Source organism: Podarcis erhardii (assembly GCF_964252035.2).
Source record: "Podarcis erhardii genome assembly, chromosome: 2".
Taxonomy (NCBI): Eukaryota; Metazoa; Chordata; class Lepidosauria; order Squamata; family Lacertidae; genus Podarcis; species Podarcis erhardii.
The window spans coordinates 114,987,462-115,013,435 of record NC_138498.1 but is presented as its reverse complement, the minus strand read 5'-3'; the positions used below and the strand labels follow the sequence as shown (position 1 = coordinate 115,013,435).

Below are 25,974 nucleotides of genomic sequence, written 5' to 3'. Positions count from 1 at the left end.
CAACATAGAAAGGAGCTTTGCAGGGAGGGCTTTCAAGCAAATCTCTGAAGGATCCTTGTTAAGATTTCAAATTCTGAAATCTTGGGATGACAAGGCCCAGGTTCAAACCTCTTTTGACCATAAACTTTAATTTGTTTCCTTTTTTTTGTAAGTCTCTCAGCTCAGTTTCTTCAACCACACAGGGTTTCTCTGAGGATAAAACAGGATATCGCCCTCCTAAAATCCCTGGAGGAAGTGTCATGGGGAATGGATGGGGCCATTATACTGTTGAGTTCGAAACAACATAGGAACAATGAGAAGGACAATCTTTAATAAAATAAAAATCAAATATGATAGCACATGAAACATATCCACAAATTCTTCCAGTTATACAAAAGGATAAGAAGAGGTGATCAGGAGAAGGCCTAAGATCAGACACTCCAAGCTCAGCCCTCCAGATGTTTTGGGACTACAACTCCCACCATCCTGACCACTAGTCCTGTTAGCTAGGGATGATGGGAGTTGTAGTCCCAAAACATCTGGGGGGCTGAGTTTGGTGATGCCTGCCTTAGATAATATCTTGTGGAACTTTATGAAAAAATCTATAGAAATAATAGGGCTCGGGGAAAACTTTAAGAGAGGCATTGAGGCAGTATATTGAAACCAGAGAGCCAAACTGATCCTTAATATTGAAATAATGGAAGATTTAAAGATAAGTAAAGGGACCAGGCAAGGCTGTCCTCTTTCACCTTTAGTATTTATTGTGAATGTAATAAATCATAGAATCATAGAATCACAGAATCATAGAGTTGGAAGAGACCACGAGGGCCATCGAGTCCCACCCCCTGCCAAGCAGGAAACACCATCAGAGCACTCGTGACATATGGTTGTCAAGCCTCTGCTTAAAGACCTCCAAAGAAGGAGACTCCACCACACTCCTTGGCAGCAAATTCCACTGTCGAACAGCTCTTACTGTCAGGAAGTTCTTCCTAATGTTTAGGTGGAATCTTCTTTCTTGTAGTTTGGAACCATTGCTCCGTGTCCGCTTCTCTGGAGCAGCAGAAAACAACCTTTCTCCCTCCTCTATGTGACATCCTTTTATATATTTGAACATGGCTATCATATCACCCCTTAACCTCCTCTTCTCCAGGCTAAACATGCCCAGCTCCCTTAGCCGTTCCTCATAAGGCATCGTTTCCAGGCCTTTGACCATTTTGGTTGCCCTCCTCTGGACACATTCCAGTTTGTCAGTGTCCTTTTTGAACTGTGGTGCCCAGAACTGGACACAGTACTCCAGGTGAGGTCTGACCAGAGCAGAATACAGTGGCACTATTACTTCCCTTGATCTAGATGCTATACTCCTATTGATGCAGCCCAGAATTGCATTGGCTTTTTTAGCTGCCGCGTCACACTGTTGGCTCATGTCAAGTTTGTGGTCAACCAAGACTCCTAGATCCTTTTCACATGTACTGCTCTCAAGCCAGGTGTCACCCATCTTGTATTTGTGCCTCTCATTTTTTTTGCCCAAGTGCAATACTTTACATTTCTCCCTATTAAAATTCATCTTGTTTGTTTTGGCCCAGTTCTCTAATCTGTCAAGGTCGTTTTGAAGTGTGATCCTGTCCTCTGGGGTGTTAGCCACCCCTCCCAGTTTGGTGTCATCTGCAAATTTGATCAGGATGCCCTTGAGTCCATCATCCAAGTTGTTGATAAAGATGTTGAATAAGACCGGGCCCAAGACAGAACCCTGTGGCACCCCACTAGTCACTCTTCTCCAGGATGAAGAGGAACCATTGATGAGCACCCTTTGGGTTCGGTCAGTCAGCCAGTTACAAATCCACTGAGTGGTAGCATAGTCAAGACCGCATTTTACCAGCTTCTTTACAAGAATATCATGGGGCACCTTGTCAAATGCCTTGCTGAAATCAAGGTAGGCTACATCCACTGCGTTCCCTTCATCTACCAGGCTTGTAATTCTGTCAAAAAACAAGATCAGGTTAGTCTGACACGACTTATTTTTCAGAAATCCATGCTGACTATTGGTGATCACAGTATTCCTTTCTAGGTGCTCACAAACTGTTTGCTTAATGATCTGCTCCAGAATCTTCCCTGGTATTGATGTCAGACTGACTGGGCGGTAATTATTTGGGTCCTCTCTTTTCTCCTTTTTGAAAATAGGGACAACATTTGCCCTCCTCCAGTCTGCCGGGACTTCGCCTGTTCTCCAGGAATTCTCAAAGATGACTGCCAGTGGTTCTGAGATCACACCTGCCAGTTCTTTTAATACTCTTGGATGCAGTTCATCTGGCCCTGGAGACTTGAATACATCTAAACTAGCCAAGTATTCTTGTACTATCTCCTTAGTTATTCTGGGCTGTGTTTCCTCTGCTGAATCATTTGCTCCAAATTCTTCAGGTCGGGCATTGTTTTCTTTATCGGAGAAGACTGAGGCAAAGAAGGCATTGAGGAGTTCAGCCCTTTCTGTGTCCCCTGTTTGCATTTCACCATCTTCTCCTCTGAGTGATCCCACTGTTTCTTTGTTCTTCCTTTTGCTACGAACATACCCATAAAAGCCTTTTTTGTTGCTTTTAACCTCTCTAGCAAGCCTGAGTTCATTCTGTGCTTTAGCTTTTCTGACTTTGTGTCTACACGTGCTGGCTATTTGTTTGAATTCCTCTTTGGTGGTTTCCCCCCTTTTCCATTTTTTGTACACATCCTTTTTTAATCTTAACTCAGTTAAAAGTTCTTTAGATAGCCACCTTGGCTTCTTTAGGCACCTTCCATGTTTCCGTCTCATTGGTATTGCCTGAAGTTGTGCTTTTACTATCTCCCTCTTAACAAACTCCCAGCCATCATGAACTCCCTTTCCTTTTAGTATTACTGTCCATGGGATCTCACCCAGCACTTCCCTAAGTTTTATGAAGTCGGCTTTCTTAAAGTCAAGAAATTGAGTCCTAGTATGCTTGGCTGCTCCTTTCCGCTGTATAGTAAACTTCAGAAGAGCATGATCACTCGCGCCTAATGATCCTTCCACTTCTACCCCACTAACCAGGTCATCAACATTGGTTAGGACCAGATCTAAAATGGCTGTTCCTCTTGTTGCTTCTCCCACTTTCTGGACAACAAAGTTGTCTGCAAGGCCAGTGAGGAATCTGTTTGACCTTATGCTCTTGGCTGAGTTTGACATCCAGCAAATATCTGGGTAATTGAAGTCCCCCCATTACTACTATCTCCCTTCCTTTTGCATGCTTGGCCATCTGTTCCAGGAAGGCATCATCTATGTCCTCCGTTTGGCTTGGGGATCTATAGTAAACTCCCACAATGAGGTCCCTGTTATTCATCTCTCCCTTAATTTTGACCCAAATGCTCTCACTTTGGCTTTGAGGTTCTAAATCTTGGATCTCTTCACAGGTATACACATCCCTGACATATAATGCCACTCCTCCTCCTTTCTTGTCTGGTCTGTTTCTCTGAAATAGATTGTATCCCTCCATTATTACATTCCAGTCGTGGGACTTATCCCACCAGGTTTCAGTGATGCCTATTATGTCATATTTAGTTTGCTGTACCAAGAGCTCAAGCTCATCTTGTTTATTTCCCATGCTTTGCGCATTAGTGTACAGACATTGAAGTCCATTAATCATTCCCCCATGTCTCTTATTTAAGGATTTTTTCCTCCCACCACTAGGTCTGCGTGCTGTTTGCTCCATTTGGTCTATGACATTTGGATGATCATGTTCATCAATTGATAGACTCCTACCTTCAGGAGCACTGTCTTCCTCCCCCACATTAGTCAGTTTAAAGCCCTCCTGATGAGGTTTCTGAGATTTTTGGCAAAAACATTCCTCCCAACCGTTGTGAGGTGCAGCCCATCGCTTGCCAGAAGTCCATCTTCAAGAAACTGCAGTCCGTGATCTAAGAATCCAAACCGTTCCTGTTTACACCATTTACGAAGCCAGCTGTTCACTTCCACTATTTTTCTCTCTCTCCCTGGGCCACGTCGTTCAACTGGGAGGACAGATGAGATGACAACTTGTGCATTTAATTGCTTCAATTTCCTGCCCAGAGCCTCATAGTCTCTTTTGATCTTCTGGAGGCTATTGCTTGCAGTGTCATTGGTTCCCACATGAACCAAGAGGAAGGGGTATTTGTCAGTGGGTTTTATGATTCCTTGTAGTCGTTCAGTTACATCTTGGATCTTAGCCCCGGGGAGACAGCACACTTCCCGAGACATCTTGTCAGGCCCACAGATCACTGCTTCTGTTCCCCTCAGTAGGGAATCCCCTATCACCACTACACGCCTCCTCTTAGGTTTGGTCGGGGTTCTTCCGTGATCTGTCTGTTCCAAGGTCGCCTGCACATTCCCTGAGGACTGACTTTGCTGCTCGTCTTCATATACCTGATCGACTGTAACGAGGGAGAGATCCTCAAATGGAGTCTGCTCTTCGTCTTCTATTCTAGGGGAGAGGACCTCAAAGCGATTGTGTATTTCTAAACAATCAGAGCGAACCCTGGGCCTCCTACTTCTTTGAGTCACGTTTCTCCATATATCTGGCTCCTGTGTTGGTGAACTAGCCTCCTTCTCAGGGGAGTCCCCTGTCTCCTCCTTGGTGGAGACGGTGTGCTCTGTTGCTTCCAAGAAGAGCTCCAGCTCTCTAATTCTTTGGAGCGTAGCCACACGTTCCTCCAGTTGCTGGACTTTGTCTTTTAAGAGGGCAATCAACATGCAATTGCTGCAGGTAAAGCTGCCTGCAACCTTTGGCAAGATGGCAAACATTGTGCAGGAACCGCAGGCAACTGCAGCTGTTCCCTCACTCTCCATCTTGAGAACGTGTCGTTGGGGCTGGCTACAGTGGTCCTCCATCATAAGAAGCGTGCAGACAGGACAAGTAACTCCCCCCCCCAAAACCCTAGGTCTCCCCCCAACAAACGTTTGAGACTAGCTCCCCTAAATCTAAAGATAGATCAAATTGCGCGCGCCACTAGGTGCACGCCGCTGCCCTACAAGCTCTGATAAGCTCCTCCCACAGCTAATCACCTACCTCAACAGAAACCCTGCCCCCTCTGACCTTTGCACAGGGAGAACAGCTAATCAGCCACAAGAAACACAAACAGGAGAAAACCCTTTTTGCTCCTTCTTCAGCCGCTGCCCTACAAGCTCTGATAAGCTCCTCCCACAGCTAATCACCTACCTCAACAGAAACCCTGCCCCCTCTGACCTTTGCACAGGGAGAACAGCTAATCAGCCACAAGAAACACACACAGGAGAAAACCCTTTTTGCTCCTTCTTCAGCCGCTGCCCTACAAGCTCTCTTAATAAGGTAAGATCAAAATATAAAAAGTATAACAGTGGGAAAGGAATCACATAAGATGAAGGCCTTTGCAGATGATCTGATCCTAACTACCAAAAATCCAGAAGAGAGTGTACCAAAAATAATATAAAGGATTCTTTAATTAGGAAAAGTGACAGGATTTAAACTAAACAAGAGTAAGACCAATATGTTAGCAAAAATACGTCAATGCAGGAAAAAGAAGAACTGCAGAAGATATCAGGATTAACAATAGTAAACAAAACTAAGTACTTGGGAATTTGGCCGACGATTAAAAACAGTAACCTATTCAAGGATAACTATATAAAAATATGGAAATAATTCAAGAGAGATTTGGAAATTTGTAGTTAAGATAAGTTAAGATGATCAATGTGTGGCAGGATATCAATTGTGAAAATGAAAGTGTTGCCTAAAATGATGTTCTTATTTCAAATGATACCAATCATTGGAGGGGTGGGATTTAAATCTTGGCAAAAAGATCTATCAAAATTTATTTGGCAGTATAAAAAACCAATAATTACACATAAACTTTTAATAGATAAAAAAAATAGGGGTGGATTGGCATTACCTGATTTAAATTTGTACAGTGGTACCTTGGGTTAGCCCCATTAGCTAAAGTGATGCTTCAGGTTAAGAACAGTTTCAGGTTAAGAATGGACCTCCGGAACGAATTAAGTACTAAACCCGAGGTACCACTGTAGAGGGGACACTACTACATGTGTGGTGGACATGTGACAAAATTGGAAGCTTTTGGGACATGGTATACGAAGAGCTAAAGAAAATGTTTAAAGAAAACTTTGTTAAGAAAACAGAAGCTTTTTTATTGGGGATATTAGATACGAATATAGCCAGAGAAAATAAGAAAATATTCCTTTATGCTACTACAGCTGCGAAAACATTAATTGCTAAATATTGGAAAAAAGAAATAACACCAATAAGAAAAGAATGGCAAGATAAATTATTTGATTATATAGAATTGGCTAGAATGACAGATGCAATTAGGGGGCAGCCCAAACAAAAATTTCAAAAGAATGGGGAATATACAGGGATTACCTTAAAAAGCAGTGCCCTCAAATAAAAAATAAAAACAAAAATAAAAATGGGTAAAAAATATACAAAAAGGAGGAAACAATTTATCAGAAATGAAAATGCAACTGTGCTGAGGATGAAGGAAGTCAACTGGAAGAAAATAATTGAAATATAAAAAGGTAAAGGTAAGGTAAGGGACCCCTGGATGGTTAAGTCCAGTCAAAGGCAAGTATGGGGTTGCGGCACTCATCTTCCTTTCAGGCCGGGAGAGACAGCATTTGTCCACAGACAGCTTTCCGGGTCATGGGGCCAGCATGACTAAACCGCTTCTGGAGCAATAGTTTATTATTTGTATTGTATGAGTTTTTGTATGCTATGCTGATATTGCTTATTCTTTTCTCTAGTATTCTTATCTTTTATCTTTTAATGTCTTTTTACCTTGTCTTTTACTACTTTTATGTTCAGTTGTATGAATGTGTGTGCCTGTGCTGCAAAATTTTATACACACACACACACACACACACACACACAGTGGTACCTCTGGTTAAGAACTTAATTCATTCTGGAGGTCTGTTCTTAACCTGAAACAGTTCTTAACCTGAAGCACCACTTTAGCTAATGGGGCCTCCTGCTGCCACCACACGATTTCTCATCCTGAAGGAAAGTTCGTAACCCGAGGTACTATTTCTGGGTTAGCAGAGTCTGTAACCTGAAGCATCTGTAACCTGAGGTACCACTGTATAAACAAAAAAAGAAGAGGTGATCTCTAAAAATACAGATAAGTATCTGACTGTTCACTACAAAGCACCTTGGAGAATATAATTGTATACATGGGAATTTACGGGGGGAAAACCCACTCCCCAAAATCCTCTAGGTTGTCACTGTTCTCTCCCCAGAACTTCTGACAGAGGCTCTTCACTGTCAGAGGGGATTTTGTTACATCAAGGCCCAAAACCTGTGGGGGGGGTTATGTTTCTGGGGTCAGAATGCAAAAGCAATATTGCATAAGTCAGGAAGACCCCCGAAAATGTGGACTTAGAAACTGGTGGACTTAGAAACTGTTTCTCCCACTGCCAAAGCCCCCCCCCCCCAATTGCTTTCTGGGCTTTGGAGACTCTTGTGAGATCTCACACAGTCCCTTCCAACAATATTTCCTGGTCTCTCACCCTCTCTTTCCATTTATTAATTTGTTTTCACAAAGTGCTCCAGGCTGTGATCACACAAGTAAGTTGTGCATTCTGGACCGACTAGCAAACAGGTCTCTGATTTTGCTATATTGCCACATAAGCTTCCCTGAGTAGCAGCCAAAAAAAAAAAGGGGGGGGGATTTTGGAACTTCCATTCATGGTCACTGGAGGTTTTGGGGGAGGAAAGGGAATCTGAGAAAGGGATTGAGGCTGAGGAAGGTTTTAAGTGATGCCCGTGCATAATTCTGGTTTTATTCATAAAAGATGATGGTATTGTCTCTAGAAAACTCAAGTTGGAGGTTGGAGAGAGAACATCAAAACAGGAATATTGCAGGGAGGGGTGTGTGTGTTGCTGTTGTTTCCTAAATTATTTTCTTGCTTCTTTCCCCCTTTGCACCTCCTGCACTGACAGGGGACCCAGTCAATCAGTGTCATTCACAAAACTGGCCTGGGAAGGGAGAGTTGCATCATGATTGACACAAGGGATGGCCAATCACCGTTCTGCAAATATGGTTTCTCCTGAAGTGCCTGTCAGCTCAGTCCTGAAGAGGAGACTGAATGTGACATGATGACAATGAATATACACTTGTCTGTCTGCACCTTCAGTCAAGAGAGTCTCAGGTTCGCTTTCCCGCTCACGTAAAAGTAGGGCTGGAGGGTCTCTCCTGAGAAGGGGGCTGCTGTATCTGCATGGAGAAGGGCTGCTGTATCTGCATCGTAAAAGGACACCCGTCCCCCTTCACAGTTCAGGGCCACTCGGATCCTCTCAGGCTCCTCACTTGGAACAGGGGCCTCATAGGGGGAGCATAACGTGTACTCACCGTCCCACTTCCCCAAACCCCAGATCCCTTCCGTAGTATCAAAACCTAAATCACCCTTCCTCTTCACAGACTTTCTGGCCACGCCCACCCCCCATCCCTCCTCTCTTCCCACAATGACCTCCCAGAAATGTCGGCCTGATGTGAAACCCTCACATCCCAGCACATCGCCATGTGTGTCAAATCTCTCAGGGTTGTTCGGCAGGCGTCTACACACTTCTCCATGTCTCACACTCTTTCGATCCTCAGACAGGATGAGGTAGGGATTTGCTGTGTCTGGATCCAAAGTTACGTTTTCTGTGGGGGCAGATGAGGAAAGAGAAGAGAAACAACGTCAACGGGGAAGCTGACTCTGTTTTAGGTACATGACAGAAATAGCATCCCCTCTGAAATGAACAGGGTCTCCATGGCTCTGCATTCAAGACAGGTTCTTAATGATTCTTGAAATATTTGCAGTTCTTTCAAGTGTTTGAAGTACTTAACACACATTCTCTACATAGAACCATTGCAACTTCCCTGTAAGTTCCAAGGATGAAGAGTCCACCACCTTCTGAGGGACTCCCTTCCATGTTCTGTAGTGTGATGCAGGAGTCCCAGGCCGGCGTTTGGGCCTATGGTTTGTTTCCCCCAGGAAAACTATGAGCAGTTAGCTAAGAACAAACTTAATTTTATCTTGCAGTTTGGTTAGAGCAATGCAGAAAATTGATAGTTCTATTACATCGTTGATATGAATGGCTTTCTTTTCCTATGAATTGTGTTAATCGTTAATGCATTCACACACACACACACACACACACTTGTCACCTTCAATGCAAAGACCCCATCCTGGCTCCCCAGACCTGATTTGGCTATATAATTCATCTTTTTCTTCACTGTTCCTCACATTTATGGAAAAGGTGGGCAGTGGAAGCATCACAAGTAACCAATTTAAAAATTGGTCAGGCTGGTGGACATTAGAAAGAAGATCTGCTCTGCAGTCCTCCATACCCCTGCCACATTACGGAAAGTAATCAAGTGATTTCTTTTTAAAAACACACTTTTGCACTTTGGAAATTATGTGGGATATTGGATGTTGCCAGTGCTGCTATTAGTTTTTTGTTTTGTTAAACGTAATGGGTTTTTCTAGTTTATTGTATTGATTAACTTTTATGTATTTTACATATCCCAGAATATGATTTTAAAGGTAAATAAGAGTTTCCTTTATGCTGCCATTTTTACATCTTTTCCAGCTCTTATGATTCCCTTTCTGTGGTGTCCAGAATCAGGCCAGACTGGACTTCTATCTTCCCATTGAGCCTTTCCCCCCAGTCTGTGCTGTAATTCTGCCCTGCTCTTTTAGGTTTACTCAAGTTTCTCTTGTTTTAGCAGAGAAGTCATGTCTCCCCTCCAATACAAAAGCTGAGGGAAGACCCCCCCCCCATCTTGCAGGGAAGCCGGACCCCTGGAGTTCACACTCAGGCAGCCCCCAGCTCCCTCCACTGACACCAGAACCCATTCACCTTCTAGCCCCCAAAGGTTGTTGCAGCCATTTTCTGAGCTATTTGTGCTCATGCATTTCCCACTCTGACACCTTACTTTTACATAAACTCTCCTAAACGGGGTGTGGATCTGGTATGGTTCAAAGGGATATTTCCCCCCTCATGTGCCGGGAACATTTGGCTTCACACCACCCCTGTGTCTTATTGAGATTCGGCACAGAAAAGCCAGCCATCCTGGGTTGGGGGCTTCCTAAGAGTCTGCAGGATCAGGCCAAGAGCCCCTCTAGCCCAGCATGCTGCTCTCACAGAACAGATGCCTCTGGGAAATAAGGGAAAATAAGGCATGGACGGAAGAGCTGCAGTGGCCTGGTCTTTTGAGAAGCAGATCCCCTCTCTCCCAAATTAGTGTCTCTGCTTGACCTGGAAATGTACCTTTTTGCAGCTGAAGTCCATATTCCACAGTGTCTGGGAGAGAAAAGGGAACAGAGATTTAGCATCACACCATCATTCAGACAACAAACCTGGAATGAACAATATGAGCTCATGAGATTGTAGCCAGGTGTTGTGGACTACAAGTCCCATCCTCCCTAACCACTGGCCATGCCATCTGGAGATTATGGGAGTTGGCAGTTAAAACTATCTGAAATTCACCATACCAGCTATCCCTGGATAACCAGGGCAGGGGTGATGTCAAGGTTCAGGCCTGCCCAAATCTTGGGAGGAGCAGGACCCCCCCAGAAGATCTCCCCATCAACAAGATCCAGACACCCCTGTTTGAGGACGGGAGGCCTCAATCCCAGTCCCCTCTGCTCCTGGCTGACTTTTTGATGGCCCCCCTCCTTCCCTCCTTACATCAATCTCAGGGCCAAAGGAACAGGAGAAATGCCCGAAAAGTGAGGTGTGTGAAAGCACCCAAAGCCTGGCTGAGAGATGGGAAGAGGTCAAGGACAACTTTTTTCAGGCAACCCGCAACTTAAGGGAGGGTTACATTCCTGAAGATTGTGCATAAAGGCAAATCGTGCAAAGTCAGAATGACCCCCGGAATCACCCCTGCCATCAGAGATCTCAAAACGGTCCCTTGAGATCTCGCAGGAGCCTCTCAGAACCAAGTAATGTCTTAAAAGCGATTTGCACGGTGGCCAAACCCTTCATGGCAAGAGCTTTCAAGCCCTTTACCTTGCTGACTGGAATCTGGGAGGCTCCCCCAAGATCTCGCAGGAGCTTCCAGAGCCCAGCAAGAAGGGCTTATCCTCCTCTTTCAATTGCCTAAATAAAATCAGTTGTGAGTCATCTACATAGCAAAGTGTGGTTTCTAGATATTGAAAGAGAATAAATAAATAAGCCTTCTATTTTCCAGGCATGGCTAATATTCCGTATGACCTGGAGCCTGTCATGAACACTTCTAAACATCCAGTACGAAGTACTTTCAGCCCTCCTTTAAGGTAAAGGTAAAGGGACCCCTGACTATTAGTTCCAGTCGTAGCCGACTCTGGGGTTGCAGTTCTCATCTCGCTTTATTGGCTGAGGGAGCCGGCGTACAGCAGTAAAGTAATGCTTTTCCCTGGCTTGGGCTTAGGATATTTCCATTCCACCTTAAAAGGGAGCAGGCTTTGTGAGTCACAGAGTCTGCGTATTTCCTGTTCATGTTTTGTCTCTTGCTTTCGTTTCTCTCTCTGTGTCTGAGACACTGAAGCAGGCAGTCATGTTTTTTCTTTGTTCTGACCAACGCTGAATAAACTTGTAAATATGCTCTCCTGAGTGCGTCTTTCGCTGTGTGAACTCTGCTGATAGAGCGTGCAAGAGCTCTGGAATGTGGGAAACTATTTCTGGGGCTCGTGTCGCTAACTGCTGATACTGTATCTATGGGAGATCGATGGATCGTCCAGAGGCGACGTGGAGTCATGATGGGCTTTATCTCCCTGGCAGTATCCCAAAAGTCATGTGGCCAGAATGACTAAGCCACTTCTGGCGAACCAGAGCAGCACACGGAAACGCTGTTTACCTTCCCGCCGGAGCAGTTCCTATTTATCTACTTGCACTTTGTCGTGCTTTCGAACTGCTAGGTTGGCAGGAGCAGGGTCTGAGCAACGGGAGCTCACCCCACTGCGGGGATTTGAACCGCCAACCTTCTGATCAGCAAGCCCTAGACTCTGTGGTTTAACCCACAGCGCCACCCGTGTCCCCTTCAGCCCTTCTTTACTACCTCTGAATTTCTTCATGACTCCCTTTACCATCCCCTTTCAATTGCCTAAGGAAAATCAGTTGTGAGTCCTCTACATAGGAAAGTGTGACTTCTAGATATTGAAAAGAATAAATAAATAAGCATTCCATTTTCCTAGCACTGCTAATGAGCTGGAACCGTTCATGAACAATTTTAAATATCCAGTACAAAATATTTTCAACCCATCTTTACTACCTCTGAATTTCTTCATGACTCCCTCCAGGAAGGGATTTATATCTCCGAAATCCCAGATCCTCCACTTCAGGGCAGGAGGAAAAGCCACAGGAGGATTCTTAAATTTCTCCTTCTCCTGAGACCTGGGAGGAGAAGAACAAAGTGAAGCCAACATCCTTCCAATTCAAGGAGCTTTCTGACAAGGCAGACGTCTCATCCTGATGATAAAGGCATGATGGATATATCATGAAGACTTGGGAGCAGAGTTCTTCCTATGGCAAAAAGGATCATCTAGCTGACGTGTGGATCTAGAAAGCATCTAAGAAGTTGAAGGAAAACCAAAATACACCTGCTTTTGAATTTTGAATGAAATATATGAATAGGAGATTGAAGATAAAGAAGCTGATATATACCCATTATTATTTTTTTAAGAAAAGTGAACCATACTGGGCCTTATGCAGAGATTTTAGGACTACACCAGTTTTAGTGAAGCATTTCAAGTGATTAATGAGGAAAACAAAATAGATCTGGTATGTGCATTTCTGAAATATAAGGAAGTTCAGAATGCTTTAGAATGGCTTTTGCAATTAACATTATAAATGTATTTTAGCACAGTGGTTATATTTTAAAAATGGAGAAAATATTAGAAATTAAAGCAGTATTTTCTAAACATGCAAGATTTTCAAAATTCTTGAATTTTTGAACATGTTGCAGGTGTTTGGGGGAGAAGGCTCTCAGCAGCTACTCTTCACGGTGGCTGAGTCAAAGGCAATGGTGCCTCTGAACTCCAGTTGCTGAAACCACCGGAGCAGAGTGTCCTCTGGGGCTCAGATCCTGCCCACTGGTTTCCCACTGGTATCTGGTTAGTCACTGTGAAAACAGGATGCTGGACTGCATGGGCCACTGGCCGGATCCAGCAGGGCCCTTTCTCACCTTCTTATGGCTGAGGAAGAAACTGCAGGAGCCTGACATACACTGAATATTTAAGGGTAAGTTATAGTGAAGATATTTACAACCACCTTTGTGATGTCCCCCTTTTTTGTATCAGTTGAAGAGAAAATGAATCCATCACAGAGATGGACCTTCAGAAATATGCAATGGGAACGGCTTCCTGTCTGTGATTGTAGCAACAAACTACCACAAAAATGTGTCTCTACTTTTGTCTGTGATTTTGTGAAATGGACGGTGGAGTCCTAAGCAATCTCCGGAAGGAGGAACTGGAGAGTGAGTTTCTCACTTGTTACAACAGGAACTTTCCCAATACAGTGGTACCTCAGGTTAAGTACTTAATTTGTTCTGGAGGTCCGTACTGAACCTGAAACTGTTCTTAACCTGAAGCACCACTTTAGCTAATGGGGCCTCCTGCTGCAGCTGCGCCACCAGAGCCCAATTTCTGTTCTCATCCTGAAGCAAAGTTCTTAACCTGAGGTACTATTTCTGTTTTGTTTTGTTTTAATAATTTTTATTAATTTTCATCATAAGAATACATATCACATCACATTTCAGCTTTAACAAATTTTTCACTTTTGGACTTCCTTCAGCCTCTCTGATAATCACCCAAATTAAATTTTTTAATTACACATTTCTTAAATTCACTATTGCCTTTTAGTATACCCTTTGATACCTGTTTTTCTTTTTTGCAATATTTCTTCAACTTTTACAGAGCTTCTTTAAATGCCACCAACGTTATTTCTCTATCACTTATACCTTCCCAATACTCCACCAACTTTCCCCAGTCCTCGATAAACTTTTGGTCTCGTAGATATCTGATCTTTCCTGTCAATTTGTCAAGTTGAGGTACTATTTCTGAGTTAGCGGAGTCTGTAACCTGAAGCGTATGTAACCTGAAGTGCATGTAACCCGAGGTACCACTGTACATTATCTTAAAGCAGTAGATTTCCATCACTTACCTCTGCAAGAAGCTTCTGATATCCTGGAAAGAAGGAAAGAAAAAGATATCAGTGGAGCCATTTCTGCAGAGAGACCTGCGGTCAGTTATAAATACTAAGCAGCTGAAGTGGTGAGAGGTTAGCCAAGCACAAAACAAAAGGCCCCCAATAAAATACACAGTGCCACATAATTTTGGAATAACCATGAGATGGCAAAAGTCAGCCACTCCAGTGATGACGAAGAAAAGGTCCCTTTCTTCTCTTTTGACCAAGTCCCCCAAACACCTGAGAGATTCAATCCCACCTCCTTGATTTGCCATTTTGCCCTGCAGCGCATGCTGGTTCTGTGTTCACCTGCAACTAATCGGTTCACTGTTATGTACATCCCACACTCAGTCATATCCTGTTACAGATAGGTAGCGGTGTTGGTCTGCCATAGTCAAAACAAAAAATTCCTTCCAGTAGCACCTTAAAGACCAACTAAGTTAGTTCTAGGTATGAGCTTTCGTGTGCATGCACACTTCTTCGTATCTGAAGAAGTGTGCATGCACACGAAAGCTAATACCTAGAACTAACTTAGTTGGTCTTTAAGGTGCTACTAGAAGGATTTTTTTGTTCAGTCATATCCTGTGAACCACCCTGAGACTTGTGGGTATTGGGTGGTACACAAACTTATTTTAATAATAATGATAATAATAATAATAGGTCACCCCCTCTCTGGCTGGACCCAAGACAGCATCTGAATGAAAAGATGTTTCAGTGCTAATTTGGAATGCCTGTGTTGGAGGCAGTATCGGTTGTTTTCAACTAGCTTTTACTCATACACACTGAAATTAATGAACCTAAGATAGTCTACTCTGAGTAAAGGTTAATTGAATACAGAGTTCTATTGGCTTGTGGGTTTCCCAGAGACCTCTGGTTGGCCAATGCGAGAACAGGAAGCAGGACGGAAAGGGCCTGTGGTTTGATCTAGTGACAACTTGAAGAAGATATTGGGGGGTGGGCAGGTAAGCCCCACTCCACATAATCAGTCACAAGATGCAGCACACAAACCCCATTTCAATAGAAATGCCCATTATTGGTGGCGGGGGGGGGGGGCTGGCCCCCTCAAATATTTTATTGGGCAGTCTAAGAGACCTTGGCCCCTCGGAGTTAGCTGCTATGTCATGTACTGCTTGTTCCTCTGACAACAGTATTTTTATGTGGGGAAGGACTAATAAATGCCTGTAGTCTGAAGCAGCACACTCCACCCTCTCGCATCAGGATGAGGCCTGACCTGCAGGAGTTCCCTCGCTGGTTCCTGAAGCTTCTCCTCCATCTCCCGGATGAGGCTGTCAAGAGAGGAGACTTCCCTGGAGAGTCTGGCCAGCTGCTCCTCCCTTTTGACTGCAATCTCCTTCTCCACTTCTGCCATCTGGTCCAGAATATGTTTCTCTTGTTCTTCCAGAAACTGGCGCAGTCGCCTGAACTCAGCCACCATCTTTTCCCTCTCTGCACCTGTTTGTTTCTGCAGCAAAGAGATTGAAAGAAGAGAACAGTGGGCCAAAATCAGGCATCTAGTCTGCTCTTGCAGGATAAAGAGTCAAGTTATCCGAATTCCCTTAGAAGGCCACTTCTGACATATTCAGAGGAGAAAGAGCTTCGTAAAAACTTACAACCCCACCCCCTCCTTTAAATGGTCTTTCAGGCTCTGTGGGAGATCAGACCATTCAAAAATAAACCTCTTTCTGTATTTCATATTTATTTTCCCAGATTTTGATTTTGTTTGCTTCTGCACCAGCAAAAAGAGAAAGAGAAGGAGAAAACCAGGCCAATATTAGGCATAATGCTGCAGGATGAAGAGACCAGTTATTAGAATTCACTTGGAAGGGCATGTCTGCCATTTTAGAGAGATCACTCCAGCAGGAAGAGAGTTCCGTAAAAAATTACAAGCCCACCCCCCCCTTCAAATGGTCTTCCATGCCCTGTGTGTGATCAGACTGTTCAAAAATACTGTAAACCTCTTTCTGTATTCCATCTTCATTTTCCCCCAGATATTATACTACAGTATTACCTCCGGGTTGCGGATGGGATCCATTCCGGAGCTCCAGTCGGATCTCGAAGTTTCAGCAACTGGAGGTGCCTGTTCTGCGCATGTGCGTGATAGACCACTTCTGCGCATGCGCGCAGTGAAACCCAGAAAAATACTTCTGGGTTTGCCATGTTCGCATCCTGAAGTTTACATAACCAGAGGGCTGTGTAACGCGAGGTACTACTGCATAATATTTTTCACCTTAAATAAAAATAATGCTTACAAGCAGGTCTTGGCTTTCCTTTTCTGTGCCCGCTTTAAATTCCAGAATTTTCTCTCTCTCCTTCTTCACATTGTCTAGGCAGCTGCTTATCTGTCCCTGAAAAGAAAAGAAAATCAAACTTTGGTTGTTGTTTTTCTTTGTTGGAGTTTAATATTCATAATAACAGGAAAATTGAGTCATCTGCTTGCTCCCTGCCCCAAAGACTGTGGTCTTTGCCTTCGTCATCCAGGGAGCCAGTGGCGCAATGGGTCAGTGTGTCTGGCTGTCAACCAGAAGGTGGGTGGTTTGAGCCCAACCAGGGATGGCTGTGGGCAGAATTCCTGCATTTCGGGGGGTTGGCCTAGATGGCCCTCAGGGTCCCTTCCAACTCCACCATTCTGTGATTCTTTCCCTGCCTCCTCCATTGCTCCTCCCTCCAGCCCTTTCCTAAGGGAGCTGCTTCCAGAAGATGAAATGGGGGTGGGTTTCTCCTGCAGGGGGACATTAGGGGGACTGTAATCCCCAGAAAGGAAAAAAGAAATTGAACAGAGTTTCAGAAGTTTACTGACAAGAGACTCTTTGTCTGCGGGAGGGGGAGAATATATTAAAACATTGTCCTGCAGGGGGGACTTCCGGAGGCAGCATGGCGGCTGCAACAGCAGAAAAGAGCTCCTGAAGCCAGCCAGAGTAAAAGGCTCTGTCTGGCCGACTCCCGGACTCCCAGGACTGCTGCCGCCAGCACTGCCAGCAGAGAGGAATTGGGGGTGCCCAGGGGTCTATCAAAGGAGCCAAAACACACCCCCAGGACTGAGATTGAGCCGGAAAGGCACCCGGAAAGGCACCCGACCACCCCCCCAACAGCTAAGAGGAGCTCCAAAACCAGGAGGACAGTGCAGCCAACGCAGAGAGGGAGAAAAAGAAGAGAAAAGGGGGAAAGAAGGAGAAAAGGAAAGAAAGAAAAAAGAGTCCCAACTTTACCGCTGCTGCCCCCCATCTCTGCCGACGGGAAAGAAGAGGAGAGGTAGGTGAGCACGGCTCCGAAAAAACAGGCTCCGAAAAAACACGTGGCTGAGCCGACGGGAGCCTACCCCTCCGGAAAACAGAGGAAAACCGCATGACAAAGGAGATCGCAGAAAGGAAGAAACTACCCTCCCCCCCCTTTTTTTTTTTTAAAAAAAATATATATATATATCCCTTTTTAACCCCTTCCTCCCCTCTCCCCCCCCTTTTTTTTTTTTAAAAAAAAGTCCCTTTTTTTTTTTATTCCCCCCCCCCCATATACCTACTTTGATCATTTTTCTTTTTAAAAGAGGGGGCACTGCTGCAGCAGCCACCCTTACTTTTTTCAAACAGAAAATAATAATAATAATTAGGGGGAAATAGGTTTCTTTTTTTATATATATATATATTTTAAAAAAAACACAACCCCCCCCTCTCTATTCTATTTCTATTTCTATTCTATTTGTTAGCTTGTTCTTGAGGGGGGGATCTTTCACCCCCATCCACGACCACCACTCTCTTTTTAAACAAAAATTCCCTCCATACCACTACTATTGCTATTGATACTCCCCCCCCCCCGTTTATTTTTCTCTCCCTTTTTTCTCTCCTCTCTCTCCCTTCACCCCCTTTATTTTATTTTTTCCTTTTATCCCACCTTTCTCCATCCCCAATTTTGTTCTCTATCCCCTTTATCTTTTAAAATCAACTCCCCCTTTTTAGCCTGTTCGTCAGCTTGTTTTTGAGGGGGGGGGCCTTTCCCCCCACCCCCTCTTTTAAAATAAGACTTTCCCCCCCATACCATTGCCACAGCTCACCCTCCCTCCCCCTCCCTTCTCTCCCCCTCTCTTTTCTTCTCCCTCCTTTTCCCACCCTTCCCCTTCCCCTTCCCCCTCCCCCTCTCCTTTTCTCTTCCTCCTCCCTCTCTCCATCCCCCCCCCTTCCCCTAAAGGAAACACATACACACATTCATATCACCATATCCTACTTTGCCCCCCTCATACTATAGCTAAAACTACTGCGGCAATCTAATACCGCCGATATTACTGTACTATCTCTCCCCTTTCAACTCTCTTTTTCTCTCTCTCTCTCTCTTCTCTTTTACTCCAATCTCCCCTCTCCCCCCCCATCTCCCCCCTCTTCTTTCTTTCTTCTTCTTCCTTTTTCTCCCTCCACCCTTTACATATAGCCTATTTGTCTGTCTCTGTTTCTGAGCGCACCCCCAACCCCAACCTCCACCTTAACCGGACCCCAATACCCTTTTTGGGTATATACAACCCCTTCCTAAACACATATTTTCCCTGGCCCCACCCCTCTAATCTCTTGCATCTCTACCTGCTAACCCCTCCCCCTTATATGAACTGTCTGTCCGTTAGTCTACCCATCTCTACTTACCTGCCCCCCCCCCCCCCGCTTTGGCGGCAACGCTGAGGCAACCACAGAAACTCTAGACAAGTTCTTAAAACACAGGCTAGAAGTGACACAAATGACCACCTAATCCAAACGCTCTGTAAAAGCCACCGGCAACGCCTGATCAGCCCAGCAACCCAACAATACCCAGGAATCACCACTGCCACAACTCCTAACCACCACACGCCCTACTCCAAGAGGATGCCAAGCCAACCTCAAACCAAAACCATAACTCCCCTTCAAGATGACGACCACCCAGTAACGAAACGAGATCTGAGGGAAATGGAAGCAAGATTAGAAGCACGATTAGAAGAAACACTGAAGGCCACAATGGCTCCCATGCAGGCACTAATCAACAATCTAACCTCCAAAGTGGAAGCTCTAGAGAACAAGAACCAAATGCAAGAAAGAATAATAGAGCAATACCGGGAGGAGAACGCACGTGTGAACAAGAAACTGGACGAACTGGTAAACCAAATGGAAGCAGAACACAGAGAGATGAAAATTAAGCAAGCCGACCTTGAAGATCGCAATAGACGCTGTAACATCCGCTTCCGCAACTTTCCTGAAAAAACAGAGGAGAAAAGCCCAGCAGACCTAATTATACGCTGGCTGAAAAACACAATCCCAGGCCTGAAACTTGAGGCAGATGACTTGGAGAGGGCTCACAGAGCCCTAAAACCCATGCCAAAACCCAGCGCCCCCCCAAGAGACATCATTGTATGCTTCACGCGCTACAAAAAGAAGGAAGAGGTATGGAACAACCTCAGAAACTCAACCAACCTTCGATATGGAGAAACCCCCATTCTGGCCCTACAGGACCTATCCCAGGATACCCTAAACCGGAGGAAAAGCCTGCGCCCATTCACCCAGCGTCTCCAACAAGCCGGGATCAAATACCGATGGGGCTTCCCCTTCCGCCTAATTGTAACAACTAATACAACACAACACACGGCCACCAACATATCTGAGGCCCTACAACTACTAAAGAACCTTAAACTCGACCTCCCACCGGAATGGCAACCGACAAACCCACCAAGTGACAGCCCCAACCACGAGGAAACAACAGCAAACAACTGGACGACGGTAGAGAAGAAGAAAAGGAAACAACAGAAGCAGCACAACAACGCAAACCAATACAGACAAGCATCATGCTCAGAACCACCCCGCCGGCCATACGACACAAGAAACCAGACCAAGATTAACCAAACCAATTCATCGCAGATGGACAACCCTACAACAACAACAACCGCAGCTGAATGAAGCCACAAACTGAAGGACTGGTGATTCCCCCCCCCCATTCCCCCTCCCCCCCCAAAACATAGATTTAGTTAACACCATCAACATCCCCCCAGCCCCACACCCCCACAGAAATCCCCACCCCAACACCAGCCCAGACGACCTCAACCACATTCCCCACCACCCACACCTTCAACATTCCCATACTCCATACTAAGGAAAAACAACTCCTCCAACCTCAATAACACAACCCACAATCAGGCTAAAATCTGATACCCAACCAGCACTATGGTGGCACCAGAGCGTACCAGCACCCACACCCACACCCCAACACACCAACAATGTTGCTCATAACATTGGCAACATTGCTCATGAACCTTATACTTGACAGCGACGTTACAAAGTCACTTCACACTGTCTCACTGATCTCCCCCTCTCGCAAACAACAGGGGGGACGGCCTGTCCTTGAACACGGCCTTCCACACCAGCTGAGACCTAGGACCAACCGGCTAAATGCCAGATGGCCCAAAATACCCCAAACAAACACCTATATGACTACATATAGGAAACTCTCTACAACTTACCCCCTACTCTTTAACCCAAATCTTACTCTAATCCCATTAGCCCCCCACCCACCACACCCTAGGTCAGCGCAACCCCACTGGTTCTTTAAACAACACGAAGAGAGAGACACAAGACAACCCGAACGGGTTGGCAGGGAATCGCCCCACATAATAGATAAGCAAGATGGCTAACCTAAAAGCAATTACATTAAACGTGAGGGGGCTGGGAAACCCCATCAAAAGAAAACGCATCACCTCATACATAAACACCATGAAACCACACATCACCTTCCTACAAGAAATACACAACCCACCCAAAGGCAGCAAACTCCTGAGCGACCCCCGCTTCAGTCAGCAGTGGGTCGCACGAGGCTCAGGGAAAGCTCGCGGTGTAGCCATAATACTCAGTAGAGACCTGAACTTCACTGCCACAACAGTCCTCAGGGACAAAAAAGGCAGATTCATTTTCGCTAAAGGGACACTAGATGGTAAAATCAAACTGACAATTGGCTCCATATATGCCCCAAACGCGAAACAATTAGAATTCTTCCAGAAGACACTAAACAAATTCCTCTCCTTCTCTGAAGGGGAAGCAATCCTAGGAGGGGACCTCAATCTAAATATGAAAGGTATATCCCTGAAAGATATCCACCCTACAACCCCATGGGCAACCTTCCTCCGAAGGAAACCCCCAACAACTAGGAACTCTTACAAGTTACTAAAAATGCTAAAAAACAGGGGTCTCTACGACATTTGGAGTGAGCAAAACCCGGGAGACATCAGCCATACATTCCAATCGGGACGTCATGATACAGTGTCCAGACTGGACAGCATTCTACTCACACAGGGTCTGATCCCCTCAGTGGAATCAACAAACATCGGTAACATTAAAATCACAGATCACGCCCCAGTAGAAGTCATCGTTAAAATAGGAGAAGGAACACAAACCACCCCATCACGGTCCTTCAGTCCCATCCTAACTACAAACAAACAAATTAGAGAGAGTCTCACAAAAACCCTCCAAAACTACTTCAAGGAAAACGATGTAGACAATATAACAACCCCCCTCCTATGGGACACAATGAAAGCGGTCACCAGAGGAGCTTGCATAAAAGAGAAAACATTCCTTAAAAAACAAACCTCCTCAAAAATTAGCAAAATAGAACAAGACATCACAGCCCTCTCAACACGCTACAAACAAACAGGATCTAAAAAACTCCTCAAACTTATAGAACAAAAAAGGAGAGAACTAGACTCCCTAGAAATTAACAAAACAATGATCAGCATTCTATATTCTAAACAACGTTTCTATGAATATGGAGGGAAAAACTCCAGATTACTAGCAAATAGATGTAGGAAAAAAGCACTCAAAACAAGAATACACTGCATCACCAAAAAAGACGGCAGCATAACATCCTCCCCTGAAGAAATAACCTCAGAATTTGCAGAATTCTACTCCAACCTATACACCTCCCATAACCCACCAGAGAAGGAAATCAGAACATTTCTAGCAGGACTGACCATGCCTACCCTAACTGATGAGGAACAGGAATTCATGGACAGCCCTATCACCCCAGAGGAAATAGATGTGGTCCTCAAAAACCTGAAACCACACAAAGCCCCAGGCCCAGACGGCTTCACAGCAGAATTCTATAGGAAATTCAAAGAACCCTTGATGCCCTACATGACCCGCCTATTCAACGACATCATAAAAGGGGGCCCCATCCCCAAAACCTGGACCCACTCCAAAATAGTCTCCATCCCAAAACCACTAAAAGACAGCCTCAAAGTAGAATCATACCGCCCAATCTCATTAATAAACCAAGACTACAAGATATTCACATCAATCTTGGCCAACCGCCTAAAAATCTTCCTACACAAGTTAATAGCCCCAGACCAGACTGGCTTTGTCCCTGGCCGCAATATAACAGACCCCATCAGGAAACTACTGAACCTGATCGAACACAGCAAGGCAACAAAACTCCCATTGACAATTATGTCCCTAGACATCCTCAAAGCCTTTGATTGCTTAGAGTGGAAATACATATTAGCAGTACTAACTAACATGAAATTTGGCCCCAACTTCCTACAAATCCTCAAACAAATATACTCCCAAGCCTCAGCAAAATGCAGAATTAACAATATGGATTCTAATACTATAGCTATCCAAAGAGGCACGAAACAAGGATGCCCACTGTCTCCCTTCTTATTTATCCTGGCTCTGGAACCCTTAGCAATCCGCATCCGAGCAGCCACAGACATCAAGGGAGTGGAAATAAAAGGCAGAACCTATAAATTAGGGCTCTTTGCAGATGACCTAATGGTGACAACACCAGACCCCATAAGCACAGCAACCTCCCTAATCAGAGAACTCAACAAATTTGCAATGGTGTCGGGCTTACAGGTAAATTTTACAAAGTCAGAAGCTATGTGCTTCAACACCCCTCCTCACACCCAAAAAGAGCTCACGAAGGTCACCAAAATAAAACTCTGCCACACCAAGTTCAGATACCTAGGGGTACAAATAACCAAAAACCTCAACAAATTGTACCTCCACAACTACAAGCCCCTGTGGCGGCAAATTAACAAAGACCTAAAGAGATGGAATAACACGAATTTCACTCTCTCAGACAAAATAGCCATGATCAAAATGATCACACTCCCAAAACTAACCTACCTATTCCAAACCCTCCCAATCTGGATCCCCTCAACCCAACTCCGCAGTTGGCAGAGAAAACTACACTCTTTCATCTTCTCACATAAAAAACCAAGAATAAGCCCCAAATACCTGCACCTCCCCACCTCAGAAGGAGGATGGGGAATCCCCAACATAGAAGCATATTACATTGCCAACCAAATACGTCATGTAATTCCATACATACTAGAAGATGAGACAAAACAATGGGTACACCTAGAGAGGGACACAATTGAAAATACCTGCACCACAACATACCCACTCCTCCCAAACAAACTAAAGAAAATTCCCACAACACTTAACAGGTACACACAGACCATGCTCAAAGCATGGAAAACACAAATAGGCAAACTATCCCCAACCCCATCCCCACTAATCCCCCTGGCGTACCACCCATTATTCCACCATGCAGCACAAAACCTCCAGATAAAAGCCTGGCGAACCAAAGGCTTATATCGCCTAATAGACTTTTATAAAAATAACAAACCCTTGTCAACACAAGAAATACAAGACAAACTAGAAGACACCCAAATGCCCTGGTTAACACAACACCAACTACATGCCCTCTTAAACAACCCAACAGTAAAATCAGCAGCAACTAGGCCCCTGACAACCTTTGAAAACCTCCTCCTAACAACAAAGGGAAATGGTAAAGGGACGGTATCCGCAATATACAAAATACTACTCCAAAATCCCGCAAATCCCCTAGACGCAATCAAAAAACAATGGGAAAATGACATAGGCTATGAGATTAACCCCACTCAATGGACCAGAATGTGGTCTAAACCCCCCTTTAAATCCATATCAACGAAAAGAAAAGAACTCACACTGAAACTCACCTACAGGTGGTACCTAACACCAAGGAAACTAGCGCTAATACACCCAGGAACCCCACCAAAATGCTGGAGAGGGTGCACCTCCACAGGCACATACCTCCACATGTGGTGGGAGTGTCCCAAAATCCAACTATTCTGGACAACAGCCATACAAGAAATATGTAAAATAACAAAGCAAGTATTAGACTTCACCCCAGAATTGGCCCTACTAAACATCTTCCAAGACAACAATGCCCATTTACTCCACAAAGAACTCATAACCCACCTACTTTCAGCAGCCAGAAACACCATAACCAGACACTGGAGAGACCTGTCAGGAGTAAGCATGGACCAATGGTACCAAATAGTATGGGAAACAGCCCTACTAGAAAAATTAACTAACAAACTGAAACTGACACGGGGACAAACAGAAGAAGACACCTTCACCCCGGTATGGCTCCCCTTTATCACATACACAGCCCAACAGGACAATGACAATAATCCACCAACAGCATACAAATCAATATGGCTAACTTGATCCAAAACACCCACCCACCTCACTCACACACGAAAACAAAGATCACCACAGCCAATCACAAACAAACAATCACATCCTAGGCCAACCCCAACCTCTCTCACCACCAAAGGAACAAAAGTGAACAACACAAGCACGCTGACACCAAACTACATACATTAAGCATAATAGAAACACCGCTACCCCACCCCACCCCCATCCATCTCCCCTCCTTCCACCCTCCTTTCTTCTTCTTTTTTTTTTCTTTTTCTTTTTTCTTCTCCCCCTAATAAAAAAAACAAAAAAAAAACAAAGGAAGGCCCACCGATAATCCAGCCTTGCTTGTTACAATGCTACTTGTATTTCTTTCTCTCCGTTTTGTAATATTGTAAGATGCCTCCCATGCTCCTCTGCTGGAGTGGGAAGGTGGGCTCAAAGCCTTGTAATAAAAATTATGCTGCTTTAAAAAAAAAAAAAAAAAACATTGTCCTGCAAAACCCCCTTCTCTGTAGCTATTTCGCCCTCATCAAACCCAAAGGAAACCCAGAGAGATTTATTACCTTGTACTCCTCGAAAGCCTCTTCCAGAAGAATCGCCTCGTGGCTTTTGTGCTCCTTGGTTGCGATACACACCACACAGATGGGGCTTTCGTCCTCCTTGCAGAAGAGCTTCAGGGGCTCCTGGTGCTTCTCGCAGACCCTCCCCTTTCCTTTGGGCTCCTTTTCCCCCTGAAGACGGAGTTTCCCGAGTGTAAGTTTTTCCAAAACATTTGCCAGCGGCCGATTGGGGATGAGGGTCCTGTGCAGAATGATTTCCCTGCACTGAGGGCAGGAAGCCTCTCCCTCGGATCCCCCCCAGCACTGGATCAGGCAGGCTCGGCAGAAGTTGTGCCCGCACTCCGGGATGATCACCGGATCCCTGAAACACTCCAGGCAGATGGGGCAAGTGACTTCCTCGCAGAGATCCTGCTCGGGACCCCCAGAAGCAGCCATGGCTGCTGCCTCGCCAGGAAGAGAGAGTTGGTTTCGTTTTCTCTGTTTTCCGTCTGCAAATGGGCGTGTTTTCTTTCCAGGAAATTCAGGTGCTATAGCTCGAGATGACTGCTGCCCGAAGAGTTGGGTTAAATGGGAGACAGAGTCTTCCCGCCATGGGAATTTATATTTTTTAAAAGGAAGGGTATAATTCCTGGCTGCCGATTTAAGGAGCCGTTTTCCAAGGAGAGGTGGAGGAAGCGAGTTTTTTTTATGAGCTTCATGTCAGCCTCACTCATTCGAAAGACAGTGAATGAATTTGAATCTGAAGCCCCTCCCACCCTTGCTAGCAATCCAGGCGTAAAAAGCAGGAAAGTCCAGCGTGAATAGAAT

The 25,974-nt window shown here is 44.9% G+C and overlaps 2 protein-coding genes across 2 annotated transcripts in view; both read right to left on the bottom strand.

The window, feature by feature from the left end:
* Positions 1-25,974, bottom strand: part of LOC309336316 (uncharacterized protein) — a 100,797-nt gene that overhangs the window by 41,707 nt on the left and 33,116 nt on the right. The gene's annotated exons all lie outside the window — the stretch shown is intronic.
* On the bottom strand, positions 7,936-25,754 carry LOC309336942 (zinc finger protein RFP-like). Its single transcript, XM_081853469.1, has 7 exons — positions 25,171-25,754; positions 16,400-16,495; positions 15,382-15,612; positions 14,127-14,149; positions 12,238-12,359; positions 10,254-10,286; positions 7,936-8,640 (listed from the first exon to the last, which is right to left on the bottom strand). The coding sequence occupies exons 1-7, from the start codon at positions 25,600-25,602 to the stop codon at positions 8,132-8,134; spliced, it is 1,446 nt and encodes a 481-aa protein (XP_081709595.1). The 5' UTR covers positions 25,603-25,754; the 3' UTR covers positions 7,936-8,131.

Coding starts and splice junctions, on each gene's coding strand:
- LOC309336942 (XM_081853469.1), bottom strand. CDS start 25,602: ATGGCTGCTTCTGGGGGTCCCGAGCAGGATCTCTGCGAGGAAGTCACT. Junction 12,360..14,126: donor ATCAGAAGCTTCTTGCAGAG/GTAAGTGATGGA, acceptor TTCTCCTCCCAG/GTCTCAGGAGAAGGAGAAAT. Junction 10,287..12,237: donor AGTCATGAAGAAATTCAGAG/GTAGTAAAGATG, acceptor TTTCTCTCCCAG/ACACTGTGGAATATGGACTT.